The sequence below is a fragment of the Vulpes vulpes genome, chromosome 2, assembly GCF_048418805.1.
Source record: "Vulpes vulpes isolate BD-2025 chromosome 2, VulVul3, whole genome shotgun sequence".
In the NCBI taxonomy this organism is placed as follows: Eukaryota; Metazoa; Chordata; class Mammalia; order Carnivora; family Canidae; genus Vulpes; species Vulpes vulpes.
This window is the reverse complement of record NC_132781.1, coordinates 156,196,630-156,211,699: the sequence shown is the minus strand read 5'-3', so window position 1 is coordinate 156,211,699 and position 15,070 is coordinate 156,196,630. Positions and strand designations below refer to the sequence as shown.

Below are 15,070 nucleotides of genomic sequence, written 5' to 3'. Positions count from 1 at the left end.
GAACGCAAGCCTGGGGGTGGGCTGTGATTTCAGCCTCTGACTGTAGACCTACTAGGTGCCAGGCCCCGTGCTGGGTCTCGGGTGTAGGCAGAGGAGGTGCAGAGGGGGAGACGGTCAGAAAGAATCGTCCGGGTGGGGCATGGGGGTGAGAGAGAACACGACACAGTCTGTGCACCGGGAGCACGGCCAGTGAATGCAAGATGTGTGACCCTGGGCAAGTTCCTAAGCCTCTATAAGCTGCAGTTTTCCCCATCTGTGAAATGGGATGGTATCAATTGTGTCTTCGTTGGTGAGGGTCTCTGGCTCCTAGTAGACAGGTCTCCATCTCAGGGAACATGCATTCTCTCCCTTTTGCAGATTTTTGGGGCTGGAGGGGAGATGTCTGGGGAGTTCTGGGAAGAAGGAAGGAAATGCTGGTGGTAGAAAGAGGCCTGGCTTCCTGAACCCACCCGGGTTCCTGAGGCAAGAACTACTAACTCCAGATTCCCCAGGGAACTGGATGTGACTTTGTACTTGTTTTGAGAGGAACAGAGGAAACTCAGAGCATCCCCGGGAAGCAGCACCAGACGGACCAGGAAGGGCTCCCCAGAGGCTATGGCGCTGGAGCAAGAGGCTGATGTTTGTCAGATGTTGGCAAGCACTGTCTGGAGTTGGGGGTATTTGGAGCCTCTTGGACCCGCCTTCACTTTCAGGGGCCACCTAATGAGCCCAAAGGAAATGGTGTGTGTATGCAGGCACCGGGTCAGCCAAAAAGCACCACGCTCCGTCTAAAAAAAGAATATCTGCCACTCAGCGAGGCTCTGCTTTGTGCTGGGCTCCAAGTTAGCACGCTTCCCTGTGCTTCAGTCCTCCTGGCTCCGCTCAGAAGGCGCTGTGGCCATTTTCCAGGGGGAGAAACTGAGGCTTAGGAAGGTTACAGGTCCAAGGTTACAAGGCAATAGATGGAGGAGCAGGTGTTGGAATCAAAGTCCCTCTGACCTCCCGACCCCTGCTCTTATCTGCTCTGCGCATGTGTGCGGAGGGTGAAGGGAGGTCAACACTGAAAAGCCAAAAGCCAAGGCCCCATGGGTGTCCTCCTGCTGCAGCCCCGAGGGGTGACAGCTCTCCCCGAGTCAGGCTTCCGGGTGAAGCCAGGACCGTCATGGGAAGAAGGGAGCCTCCTGCATCCCTCCCGAGGGATCTGCAAACTGCACCACTCCTTTGTCCCTTCCTGACTCTGAACCAACTCGCCCCTTGACTTCCAGCCTCCTGAAATCCTCCGCTTGCTGGTTCCAGGTGTGGTGGGAGGCAGAGCGGGGGCCGTGGAACACACACACACACCCCCGGATGGAGCTCCCGGGAGCCTCAAGTTTGAGCACCAGCCTTCAGTCCGTGACTTTTGGCAAGTCATTTGCCCTCTCTGGGCCTGAGCTTCCACCCATACAATGAGGATGTCAGCTCGCAGCCCCTCCTCTGGGCCGTGGAATCCTCTAGTGCTTGGCCTCTGGGTCAGCCCAAGAATCCAGCCAAGGGGTGGGGCCACCTGCTTGGCAGGCTTGCCTCCCCCACCCGACCCGTTTCTAGTCCTGAGCAGAGTCTCCTCTCCCTTGTTCCACACGGCTCCCAGCAGCTGTTCCGCAGGCCCAGGCAGAGAGCCCGGCTTGGCGCGTCTCTGGCTGAGGCCGATGAGAGAAAACAGGTTAAAAGTTCAGCCCTTGTTCTCTCCAGGAAGAAAAATCTGTAGCATTCGGAGTGTGAAAAGGAACCCTTTTTTTCAGCTCCAAAGCAGCACAATAGAACTTCCCTCCAATTTGCCATCAAAAGGACGCCCTTGGCACTGGACTCCACCGTCCCTGGCACCTCTCCTCCCCCCTTCCCCAGCCCCCCCCCCCCCCCCCCCCCGTGCAAAGGGACACAGTGACCATGGACAGAAGCCACGGGGGGTCATGGGGACACTGCTGGATCCTTTGTCGTCAGTTCGCGGGTCTGACCGGGTCATCTCTGGCTGCGTGCTTCCTCCCGTCCATGCCGCTCCTGCCCTAGTTCAAGACCTTGCTGCTCCCGTTTCGACCTTCACGGTGGCTTGGATGCCATGTCCCCTGCCCCCGTTATCCTCACCCAAGTCCAGCCCAAGCCACCCAAGTAAGGATATAGAAGTTGATAGGGTCGAGGCAGGAGATTGGCACTTCCCACTCTGCCACCAACTCCTGTGTGATCTTTAGAAGTCACTTCCCCTCTCTGTGCCTCAGCTGCCCTGTCTCCAAAACGACAGGGCCAGGGATGATGTCTCAGATGGTGGGTGTTAGTTTCCTGGCACACAGCGGCAAGGAGCACCCACCGTGCAGCCACAGGGTGTGGGGATCGATTAGTGAGGTCTGCTCGGGCACTGCAGTGGAGCATAGCAGCAAGCAGAGCTAGGTGGTGTGGAAGCGCCAGCTGTGACCTTCTAGGTCTCTCTGCCTCCTCTGTCATGGCTGTTTGTATTCACACCTTATCACCACTACAGACTGTGAACAACTCCACAGGAGGGCCTTGCTCTTCGCCCTTTTCTCTCTCAGGGTACCCGGTGCCTGGCACAGAAGGAGCATCAGGATAGATTTGTTGAATGAATGCTTGAAAGGGACCCATGTCAATCTGTTCAATGCAGTTCAGCTCAAGAAGTGTTTTGAATTCCCTGTGGCAGGGAAGGGGTAGTAGGAAGGGGTCCTGGGCCTTACCTGGCGATGACCGGGGCTCCCTCTGGCCCTAGGGGTCTTCTTTGTCATAGGTTGTGTGGCTCTTTCCTTCCAGCTGCTGGAGTGGAGTGGGGTGAGGGGCAGGTGGGGCGCTGGCTGGTTCAGAAGCTCATTTGAATGTCCTCAACCCCCAGAGGGCAGATGACAGACTGGACCCACTTGGCACAGTGCTCACCCTCAACACCTCCTCCCCTCCTGGGGCCCTATCCTAGGACAGTTGACGGAGCCCCAGTGTGGGGACACTGTGGAGGAGAAGGGGGTAGGGTGTCGCTGATAGGAAGTTTGGGCCAGAGAGCCAAGGTGGGGTAGCTCATAGGATTCAGCTGGGACTACAGGGAGGCCTTTCTAAGGGCCACATTCCGGTTTTTGAGAATTTGACGCAAGCTAAAAAGCAAACGGACACCCTGAGTTTGATGTAAAATTTCCAGGGTTGCCCACCCAGGAGACTCCGGGCTAAGACTTTTCTCCACCTGCAAGGGAGGGAAGTGGCAGGAGCCAGGTTTGGTGGGACATGGTGGGCTGAGAAGAGGCCTGACCACACATAGAAGGGTTGGGGCTGGGCTTTGAGGGATGGAGCCTGACGGGGGAGAATCAGAGACTGGCCCGGAAGGTGGGAGTGGGTGGGATTATAGAGTGGGAGACCTCGAGGGAGGGCAGTCTGCAGGAGTGCAGCCCGATGGCTGATGGGCCCAAAGGAATGAGGGTCTTGGGGTGATGGGCAGCACTCTGTAGGTGGGCTGCAGTGACTCTTTGCTTTCCTCACAGAAACGCTGATGGACTCGACCACAGCAACGGCGGAGCTGGGCTGGATCGTGCATCCTCCATCAGGGGTGAGTCGGTGGTCCCCAAACCCTGCGAGGACCCTCAGAGTACCTCAGGTTCTGCCGCAGGGCCTGGATGCCCCCTAAATTCCAGCCCCTTTCCCTGCTTCGAGGGCCCAGAGCTGTCCTCTCATGGCCCCCACCCTCCTGGTCCCCTACTATTGATGGAGTGCTGGTTACCATGACAACATGCTAGAGGCTTTCAGTCTTTATCCCACTGTCCTCAGCGCGAGGCTGGGAGTAGGAACTGGCTCTATCCCCATTTTACAGATGAGGAAAGTGAACTGTCATTTTCTGAGCACCTATTCTATCACATACCTGTATCACGGAAGCACCTTTATACACATCATCTCCAATCATATGGGGAGGAAACACCTCCATTTTACAGGTAAGGAAACTGAGGCTCAGACAGTTGTAGCCGCCTGCCACCGGTTGTTACACCTTGTTAATGATGGGGCTCAGGTTTGTATCCAGGGCTCTGATGGAGTCCTCTGGGCCCCCTTCTTGGGTCCCCATAACAAGAATCCCCCTCCCTGAGCCCTTATCATCACACTTCCGATGAGTCCCATACTTCCCTGGGGCCAGTGGTTTGAGCCCATATAGACTATGAGTCGCTCAAGAGCAAGTGCAGGCACAATTTAAGGTTCCTCTTTCTTCCAGCACCAACCGGCCCGGCGCTTACATACAGGCTATTGGGTCAGATGCACCTGAAATTCTGTCCCAGTTCTGCCCCTCACCAGCTGTGTGATTTGGGGCCAGTTCCTGAACCTGTCTGAGCTTTAGTTTCCTCACCTATAAAATGATGGTGGTCACATCCTGTGCACCGGATTGTTGTGAGGTTTTCCTGCACCGTGTCTAGCATGGTGCCTGGCAGAGAGTGGGGAACCCCCTCCCCCATGATGAGTAGCTATAGTTGCACTACCATCATCATTGTCACGGTCATCAATTTTTATATCATTCCTTTCTCATCCCCCTGGGCTCCAGAGAGGGCTCTGGGCTCCCCCAGCCTGTCCCTTCCCTCTCCCCCTCCCAGATCCTCCCCCTGGGACTCGGCCCCTGCCCCAAGGAGCTATATCCTCCCCACCCCCCACCCCAGGCCTGTGCTCTCAATAGGCAGGGCCCTAGGGTCAGGCCTCTCTCTGTGGCTCTTTCTTGTCACCAGTTTTCCATCTGCGAAGGCGGCTGGGCCCGCAGCCCCACCCCAGCAGGAATGAGGCCAGGCTGGGCTGTGGGGCCCCCGGACGCAATTATTTGGGGTGTTTAGGCTGCAGGGCCTCCGCATGTTAATTAGAGAGAGGGGAGAAAGGCAGAGTGCTCTAATTAAGTGCTCTAATTAAGTTCTGAAGAAGAGCAGTGGTTGTAACAAGGGGCTGACTTTGTCACATGGTGCCACCAAAAAAAAAAAAAAATGCAGTGTAGGGAGCTTCGGAGCCGCCATTGACGTAGAGGCTGGGCCAGCAGGCTCCGCTTTGGCCTTCCTCACGGGCACTAGCCTTTCACAACATCGACCCACCCCAGGCCAGCAGCTACTACACCACCCTGCATAGACTCGGCCCAGATATCTGAAGAGGGAAAAGGACAAAGAACTCCCATGCGAGGGTGACACCTCTAGTACCACTTGTCTCCCCCTACCCCAAACCCACAGTCCCATTGGGCAGTTGGGGAAATAGAGGCCTGGTGAAGGGAGGTGACTTGCCCAAGGCCATGCATCAAGTTAAGCATAGCAGGGACAAAACCCAGGACTCCTGGAGTACCTGTGGGTCATTGTGTTTCATGGCAGCGTGCACAAGCATGGGAATGGGTCTGGGTCAATGTGACCTGGGCTGAATGGCCTCACTTCCCTGGTCTCTATTTGCTCATCTGTAAAATGGTGATGATAATGTGTGATAATCATAACAAAGAAATGAGGTCCTGCTATAGCACCCACCCCAGACCAGCATGGGTGGGAGGGGGTGCTCTGCTGTTTTGGCTCTTTTAGGTCTAGCCTAGGAAAAGCTAGCTCAATACCAAAGGGGACGACTCAGGAGAAGGAGGGAGGGGATGGGTAGCTACTCTCAGCAAGCTCTCAGCCCCACTGGGGAGACCAGGCCAAGAGGGCCAAGCATGCCCGGCCCTCGTCCAGGCCAGTAATCCCCAAAGGTCCATGGGAGAGTCAGCGAATGCAAACACTGCAGCCGGAGAGAGCCTGTTGCAAGAGATTCCAGAAGGATGGACAGAGAAGACGAGAGGGTACTCAAGGAGGGCACAAAATTATGAACAAAGGCTCAGCATGTGAGTGAGCTTGGCTTATGAGGGTCTGTGAGGAGACACCATGGGGCCTGTGCCTTTCATCCCCAGCCTCCCATGGCCCTGCGCAGCCCCAGCCAGCAGTGGGGCTCGGGAACTCTCAGCTGGGTGTGGGAGAGCCAGGCTGGGGCCCAGGGAGGATGCCGAAGCACCTACCCCAGGCAGGAAGGATGGGAAGTCTCCGTCCAAGTACCTTAACTATATTAGTGGTATCTTAACCACTTAAGGCCCCAGAACAGGGTTGCCTGTCTTCCTCATCATGGGGGTAAGGACTCTTGTTCCCTCAGACTGGGAATCCCCTAGGGCAAGGACTGGTCAGAATAGGAGCTCCCAGTAGGCAGAAGTCCTGACTCCCCCATCAGACTAGTACTCCCCAAGCACAAAGCTATGTCTGTTCTCAGCAAAGGGAATTCCCTCAGTGTGGGCCTCACCCCATTTTCCCTTCCAGGTGGTAGCTTCCTAGGAGCAGGGGCCCTGTGTCCTTTATCACCCTGGGGATGAGGGTCACATCTCCCGTATTAATCAGGGGAAAACCAAGAGCAGGGTGCATGCCCTTCCCATCAGACTGGCATGTCTCCCTCACAGACGGGGGAATTCCTCAAGGGCCAAGGCCACGTCTCTCCCTCGGTTCAGGAGTTCTCTGATGATACGAATCATGTCTTCCTCATCAGACTAGAAGGTGCCTAAGGTAGAGTCTGTGCCTCCCCCTTTAGACTAGGAGGCCCCCAGTGGTAAGAACCCTGTCTACCCCCCACTGAACTGAAAGATTCCCTGACACAGGATCTGTGTCTCCCCTATAGAGAGATGACCCCTGGGGCTGAGCCCCATCTCCCCCACCTGACTAGCATTTCACCCACAGTGGGAAGAGGTGAGTGGCTACGATGAGAACATGAACACGATCCGCACGTACCAGGTGTGCAATGTGTTTGAGTCGAGCCAGAACAACTGGCTACGGACCAAGTTCATCCGGCGCCGCGGCGCCCACCGCATCCATGTGGAAATGAAATTCTCGGTGCGTGACTGCAGCAGCATCCCCAGTGTGCCCGGCTCCTGCAAGGAGACCTTCAACCTCTATTACTATGAGGCCGACTTCGACTCGGCCACCAAGACCTTCCCCAACTGGATGGAGAATCCGTGGGTGAAGGTGGACACCATCGCGGCGGACGAGAGCTTCTCTCAGGTGGACCTGGGGGGCCGGGTCATGAAGATCAACACCGAGGTGCGGAGCTTTGGGCCGGTGTCCCGCAGCGGCTTCTATCTGGCCTTCCAGGACTATGGTGGCTGCATGTCCCTGATCGCCGTGCGCGTCTTCTACCGCAAGTGCCCGCGCATCATCCAGAATGGCGCTGTCTTCCAGGAGACCCTGTCGGGGGCCGAGAGCACCTCGCTGGTGGCTGCCCGGGGCAGCTGCATCCCCAATGCCGAGGAGGTGGACGTGCCCATCAAGCTGTACTGTAACGGGGACGGCGAGTGGCTGGTGCCCATCGGACGTTGCATGTGCAAAGCGGGCTTCGAGGCCGTGGAGAATGGCACCGTGTGCAGAGGTAAGGGCAGCGGCGGGGCAGGTGCCCCTGCACCGGGGGGGCTGTGGAGCTGGGCCTGGGGGAAGAAATGGGCCCGGGCACTCAGGCTGGCAAGGGCAGTGGCCTGGAGCCAACCAGGCTTCCCAAATCTGCAGCCGGTGTTCAGTGTCTCAGAGCGAGACGTTTGGAGATCACGTCTAGAACGGCGGTATGTGTATGTCCTATGGGGTGTGCAAGGTGATTTTAGTGGGTGCGAGGATTAATGTCTCTCATTTCAATTGTTACATGAATATGAACAACAGCAAGCGGTGCTGTGTGTTGTCATTGGCAAAAGTGTTGTCGTTGCATTGGTAAGGAAATAAGTCCTAGTAAGTAACACTTATAAGTGAGCATTTGTTGGACCTTTGCTGCATCAGTCCCCACAGGGGGACTACAGGGCCAGGCTAGACCGAAGTGACCAGACAATCACAATTTATTTCTCGTGCAATGCTACCTGTCTATTGGGGATCGGCTCGGGATTCCTCCCTCGGGGAGCCAAGCGGATGGAGGAGCCTGCATTTGGATCGTGGGGATCATGAGGACGGAGAGAAGGAGTGCAGGGTGGATTGCGTGCTGGCTCTCAAGTGTACGTGCGGTGGCCCACATGCCACTTCAGTGACAGAGGTGTCACATGCTTCCTTCTGATTCAAGGGGGTAGGGGAGGCCACCGTGAGCCAGGCCTCCTGACTGCCACTTGTACTGTGTGCTGAGCACTTTATATGTCTAGCTTGCTTACTCCTCATGAGAAGCCTGTGAGGCAAGGTGCCCATTTTCCATGAAGAAATCAAGGCTCAGAGAGTACGTGGGGGCAACCAGGAGTCTTACCCAGGTAGTGTGATTCCAAGCCCACCCCTTAGCCACTTGGATTGATTTAAGGAGAAGTCCTAATAAGCGGTGGTACAGGTGATGTTTGATTATGGCCAACAACCACATAGGTGGGTTTGTAAGAGGGACTGCATGGTGGTCAGAGGCTGTGAAGGTAGGCAGACCTGGGTTCAAATCCGGCCCTGCCTGTTATTGGCTATCTGTCCTGGGCTGCTCATGAAACCCTCTTTCTCAGGGTACTTGTGAAGACTCAACAATTCAAGACCGTTGAGCTCTTAGGATGGCTTGTAGTACACAGTAAGAGCTTAATAAATGTTAACTAAATGAGATGTGATGTCTAGGAAGCCCAGCCTGGGGCAGGTACTCCCCAGTGTGAGCCTGATGGTGATTTAAAGCCTGCTTGTACCACCTCCTCTTGCTTTCCTCATTGGAATCAGATCCTGGGGGGTCCTCCAGGTGCCAGGCTGAGTTTGGACCTGATTCCAGGATTCCTGAAGTGCCGATAAAAGCGTGGCCTGAGGTGGCTGCGTGATCCTCCCCTTTATAAAATGCTGCCATGTCCACCATCCCACAGTTCCCTCCTCCATGCTCTGAGGCAGCATTTGAGGGGTTCCTGGGAGGATAAATGGGAGCACGAGGGATAGGAGCAGCAGCCCGTGGGGAAGCTGCGGCCCCGCTCGAGAGATGGTGGCCGTCTGGACACAGCAGCCGCAGTGCCAAGATCAAGGGACATGAGGAGGATAAATGAGAAGGATGGTGTGTGCAGACAGGCTGGAAAGGAGGAAACGGGGATTCCAGCTTGTGGGGAGGTGATGGTCCTAGAAAAGAATCAGGGAAGTTGGGAGAAAGGGCTGGTTTCTGGAGGAAGGTAACAGAGCTAGTTTTCTGTACCTGAGTGTAAACTGCACAGCCTTGGGAGGTGGTGGGCCATGGGGGGCAGGAGCAGTCACTTGTTGTGCATTATTGTCAAACCTCACCCACACCTGCTCTGTGTCAGACCTCGTGCCTAGCGTCAGGTAAAGACAGAAGAACACAACCGTGGCCTTCTAGGAGCCACAGTCTAGCAGGGGAGACAGACTGTAAGTGAACAAGGGAGGGGATGCCTTTGGCTGGCTTTGACTGGAACCACCTGGGCTGTGGTGGGCCCAGAAAGGAAAGGAGGTGAAACAGGGGAGGCGCCACTGGGGCTGAGTCCTGGGAGACCGATGTATTAAATAGGTGGCCCAGGCCTTCCGGATGAGTGATTTGCAAGGATCCAGGGACGTGTAGCAGTGTGTCCCATTGTGGGGTCTGGTACGGTGTCTGGCATGGCCGTGGCTAAGGGAGGGAGGGAGGGAGGAAGAACTGTCCCTGGAAGGTGCCTAGATGAAGAGGTACATTAGTTACCCATTGTTGCCCAGCAAGTCATCCCGAAATGTCACAGCTGAAAACAACAAGCATCTGTAATCACACAGTTTCCGAGGGTCGGGGATCCAGGTGGGGCTCAGGTGGGTGCCTCGGGTGTAAGGGCTCTCCTGGGGCTGCGGTCCGGCTGTTGGCTGGGGGCTGCAGTGTCATCTGATGGCAGTGCCCGGGTAGGGTCTGAGTCCACATGCACCCACATGGTTGTTTATAGACTTCGGCCCCTGGCCACAGGGACCCACGTGGGCAGCGACGTCCCCCAGAGCAACTGACCCAGAGTTCAAGAGAGCACCCACAACAGAAACCATCTTTTTGTGACCTCATCTCACTGCTTCTGCTATATTCTCTTTGTTGAAAGCCAGTCCTTCAGCTCAGCCCCCATTCCAGGAGCATGAATTACGTGGGGTGTGAGTGCCCAGGAGGTAGGGGTCACTGGGGCCATCACAGAGGTTGCCTGGCACAGGCAGGTTCTCCAAGTCTGGGCTTCTTGCAAGGAGGCCCTGGCCGCCTCCGACTCATTTCCCCAGACCTACAGCCCGCCCACTCCAGGCACAGGCACAGCCCAGCCTGGCCCAGTCAGTCATGGGGTGTGAGTGGAGGCCAGTCCGGGTGTGATTAATGAGCTCAGGGAATCCAGAAGGACACCAGCTGATGCTGTGTCCTGTGCTGTAGCCACTCAGATGTGGGGCTGTTCCAGCCCAAGTCCCACAGGCTCTGTTCCCACCCACCCGGGACATGTGGGAATGGTGGTTACAGCTCACATCTGAGTGGTTGGCACAGTACTTCCTTGGTCTCCAGCTCAGGGATTCTCAGCCTTGACTCTGTCTCAGGATCTGCTGAGAAGTTCATTAAAATGCAGATTCCTGGGTCTGGTGCAAACCTCTCCCCCAGGTCTGGTTCTTTGGCTCTGAGGTGGGGCCAAGAATCAGCATTTTAAAACTAGCAGCCTTGATGCTTCTGTAGCAGGACCATTAGCTCCGACTCGTGATGTGATAACATACCTTTGGCCAGACAAACAGGACTCAAAGCCAGATGGATGACCACGGGCCCAGCCCCCGCCACACACACAACCCCAGGGAGCATCCACCCCTAGGAATGCGAGGGGTCATCAGCAGAATCTCCAGGAGCGTGGTTTGGAAAGATCTATTGAATACTGAAGTATAATTTGATAGGAAAAAAATCCATTGCTTTGTTAATACAATTTTGAGAAGATAAGGCTGGATAAAATCTACTTGACAGATGGCGAGTAGGTGAGTCCTCATGGGAGTGGCACGGCCATCCCAGGGGTGGGCAGGGTGGCTAATGAAGGCCTGGGAGTTCCCAGTGCCCGGAGCATTTCACAGAACTGTAGCCTAAACTCAATCTGACCAACTTCCTCCAGTGCCAACCGTATGCAGGGCACAGTGGGAGAAGGAGGGGCGTACAGAAGCCAGTCAACCACTCAAGCATGTATTGAGCACCCTCTGTGTGCCATTTAGTCCTCCAGCAAATACAGGCAGTCCCCATTTATGATGGTTCAACTTGCAATGGTCAGACTCATAATTTTACAACGTAACGACAGTGCAGTGGTGATACATATTCAGCAGATTTTTAATTTTGATATTTTCCTGGGCTGGTGACAGGTGGTCTGATGATACTCCCTCCTTAGGCTGGGCCGTGAGCCACGAGAGCATCAGGGTAAACAACCGATACACGTGCAACCATTCTGCACCCACGTAACCAGTCTTTTCTCCACTTTCGGTATTGGGTTCAATCAAGTGCGTGAGATGTAACAGGCTTTGTGTTAGACAGTGTTGCTCAACTGAGCACGCTTAAGGTAAGCGAGCCTAAGCACTAATGTCTGATAGGTTAGGGGTATTAAGTGAGTTTTCCACTTAGAATATTTGCAACTTACGGTGGATTTATCAGGACGTAACCTCACGTCGAGGCAGATCTGTGTGTATTGAGTACCATCTATGAGCCAAGCACATACCGGTGCCGGGGAACACAGAGGTGAACGAGAGGGATACGTTCGCTGCCCTTCCAGAGTTTTTGGTCTGGGTCAGTGGACAGAAGAAGATGGAGGGAAAAAGTCAGTGAGCAGATAAATAAAATAGTTACAGGCTGTGATGAATGCAAGGGGGAAAGGCATGCAGCAAGAGGGAACAAAGGAAGACTCGCTATAGCCAGGTGGGCGAGGGAAGGCTTCTTGGAAGAGGTGTCATTTGAGCTGACAGCGGCCGCCCTGGGAAGGCTGGATGGGAGAGCACCTGAGACGCAGAGTTTGTCTCACTGGCTCCTGGCTGAGCAGGGGACTCAGACACATAGAGAATAAGGCACGGTATGGTCCTTCCAGAAATGAAGTCTATCCTGTCAAAGCACTTTGAGAATACGAGAAAGAAGGCATCTTTTCTGACTGGAGGTCTAGGAAGGCTTCAAGGAGGAGGTGGCATTTGAGTTAGGCCCTGAAGAGTGAGTAGGATTTGGAGGGGTGAAAGGAGGGAGGAACCAACTGCATGACTATAGGCCCCGAGGTATGTTTTGTGGGTGTCCAGGGCCTGACCGGGTGTGGGTGTTAGGCTATGACTTCTCCCTATTTATTCGTCTCTTCACTCTTTGTTGGATGCCTGACAGGACCTGCACAGGCCGTACAGCTGCCAGGTTAGGGACTCCAGGGACTTTCTCCAGAAGAACTCTGTCCCCTTCTCCTACCCAAATCCCCAGTCTCAGCATCACAGTCCCCAGTGGGGTTTGCCGCCAGCAGATCTGCTGGAGGTGGCAAGAGGGTGGCCCTGGAATTCCTTCCCTGCGGCAGCTGCTCCCCCCAAGTGACCAAATCTGTCTCCCTCTTTCCAGAGGTTCGTGAGCTGGATTGCAAATGTGCCCCTGCCTCAGTTTCCCCAAGTTTGCCTCTGTAGCCCTATTCCTCTTGGTCTCTCCTTCCCTAGCACAGCCCCGACTGTGCCCCTGCCCATCAGATTCCCATCCAAACCACTGTTGGGGCCCCTGCCCTCCTCTCTGTCAACGGCCCACCGGCATCTATAACAGATCTGGAGGCAGGTCCACAGTGATCATGTTTGCTGCGTACTGTTGGGGAGTAATGGGATTTTTAATATTTAGCTTGGACAGGGAGAGGGGCTGCGAGCCAGTGGGGAGGGGAATGGGGGGCGGGGTTGCACACACATGTTGATCCTCTGGCTCTAGCTTAGACTCCCAGTTCCCAGCTGCTGGACTTCTCATAGCCTCTCCCTCTTCTCCACCCTGCCCTGCCTGACAGCCCCCAGCCCTGCTTTCCCCTTGACCTTGGCCTCGGAGACCTGGTTTCAAATCCCAGCTCTTCCTCACAGTGCGACCTTGGGCAAGCAACTGACCCTCTCCCAGCCTTCCTCTTCCCATCTGCAAAACAGGATAAACACAAAGGTTGCTGTGCAGAATAAATGAGAAAATACCTAGAAAACTGTTATAAAAACAAGAACAGGGATTTCTATCAACACTGTCTTCTACCGTGAATGGTTTTTTTGTTTTGTTTTGTTTTGGTTTGGTTTTGTGGGGGTTTTTTGGTTTGTTTTTTGGGTGTTTTTTTTTTTTTTTTTGTCTCTGGTGAGCTTTTTATTTTGAGGAAAAAAAAACTTTATCACAAACGCAGTGTGGGTTATTTGTAGACTCTTTAGAAACGTACTAGGAAACAAAAAGGAGAAAGTTAAAATCATCCAGAGATAGCCACTGTCAACAGGCTGCTGGAGATCCTTCTGGGGGTATTTACGCGTATTGATTACATGTAAAGAAAAAGGGGGCTTCCCACTAAGGAAACACACAAAGGTTTTTGACTGATTAACATTTTGTGGACACTTTTCCGCGTCATGTTAGATCTCCAGTGTCATTTTGGAAGGCTCCTGGAATTCCAGAGGAACGATGTGTCATAATTCATTCGCCAGTCCTCTGTTGATCGACATGTAGATTGCTGGCCATTTTTCACTGTCTTCACGAATGCTGGGATGCACATCACTGCCCCTGTATTCTTGTGCACTATTACTGGTATTTGAGTAGATATGTTTCCAGATGTGGAATTGGGGGGGGGAGCTGGGGGGCATGTGTGCATTTTAGAGCTTTGACACGTACTGCCAAGTTACCCCCCAGAAAGGCACAGCCCAGGTACCCTCCAGGTAGTAGACATCCAGAGTACCTGTTTCCCCGTATGCTCACCAGCAGGAGATGTTCTATCTGTCGCTTTATTTTTTGCTTTTCTCCCAGAATCCTGTGCTCCCTCAGCCAAGGTAGGGAGAGGCCCCGGGGATGTCTCTGGGCCTTCAGGGTTGGGGCCTGGGCCACGCTCGGGGTGGCCTCCTTCCTACCCTGCTCTCAGTCCCAGCCCTACCCATAGAGGCTGGACCAGTGGCCCAGATGTGTCTGGCAAATCCATGGGGTAGGGTGCGGTCAGTCTTGGGGTGAGGAGGAGGGAGGCCGCCAGCTGGCAGGGCCTATGCTGGCTAGGGAAAGGGTGTGAGGGTTGGAATGCTGGGTGGGTGGGAGGAGAGGTCCAGGCCCCCACACAGAAGTTCTGCTGCATGTCTTCAAGGGTGGGATGGAGACGCCCAGCTGGGGGAGTTGGGGGGTGCTAACAGACACCCCCTCCAGGCCTCCAGGCTCAGACCAGGCCTGAGACCACACAGGCCAGCCTTTTGAGAAGGGAATTGGATAGGGAGCCTGGCCAACACATTCAGATTATTCAGTTCTTAGTTATTAAAAGTTGAAATGCCCCTTCCCCCACTTCCCCTTCCTATATGCTCTCAAAGCATCTTTATTTACAACTGCCCATCTCTCTATCCATACATTGGTCCACCTCTCCCGCCAGCTAGCCATCAGAGATTCACTAAACACCAGCTTCTATTTTTTTTTTTTTTTTTTTTTTTTTTTTTGGTTCTTGGAGGGGTCAGTGATGTCTTTCATCATAGAGGACCAGGAGGCTAACACATAGTGAGTGCCTATCATGTGCCAGGTGCTGTGCCAGGCATTGCATTGGGGTTTTGGGAAAGATCAGTTATGGCCCTTGCCTTCAAGGAACACCCAGTCTAGAGATGTTGACAGATGTATCTGCGGATAGTGGAGGTGGAAGAGTAAAAGGCACCCAACCCACCCAGCGCCACGGTGGTCAGAAGAAGACTTCCGGGAAGAGGAGCTGTTTAAATGGAAGCCAAGTGAGGAGCAGGAATTAGCCAGGTGAAGAGGAGGAGGAGGAGGTGCAAAGCTCCAGAGGCAGGCAGACTGGGTGTTCTTAGAAAGGGAAGGAGGGCCACATCCACCCAGTTTCCTCTCTGAGTCAACCAAATGGAAGGATCTTGATATCAGGGCATGAGATGACATGGTCTTCATATTCCCTCAGGGGTCCGGGCAGGAAATATTGAACAACTTCACTCCCTAACACCCCCTTCCCTAGGCACCTTCTATGCATGAGACCCTTGGCCAGAAGTGAGAACTGCAGAGA

At 54.5% G+C, this 15,070-nt stretch overlaps 1 protein-coding gene across 4 annotated transcripts in view; it reads left to right on the top strand.

Moving 5' to 3' along the window:
• EPHB2 (EPH receptor B2) overlaps positions 1-15,070 on the top strand; it is a 184,864-nt gene that overhangs the window by 56,886 nt on the left and 112,908 nt on the right. For all 4 annotated transcript variants that reach the window (XM_072750825.1, XM_072750826.1, XM_072750824.1 and 1 more), the window contains exons 2-3: positions 3,480-3,544; positions 6,681-7,365. In XM_072750825.1, coding sequence (XP_072606926.1) covers positions 3,480-3,544; positions 6,681-7,365 — 750 coding nt within the window. The remainder of the gene's footprint in view (positions 1-3,479; positions 3,545-6,680; positions 7,366-15,070) is intronic.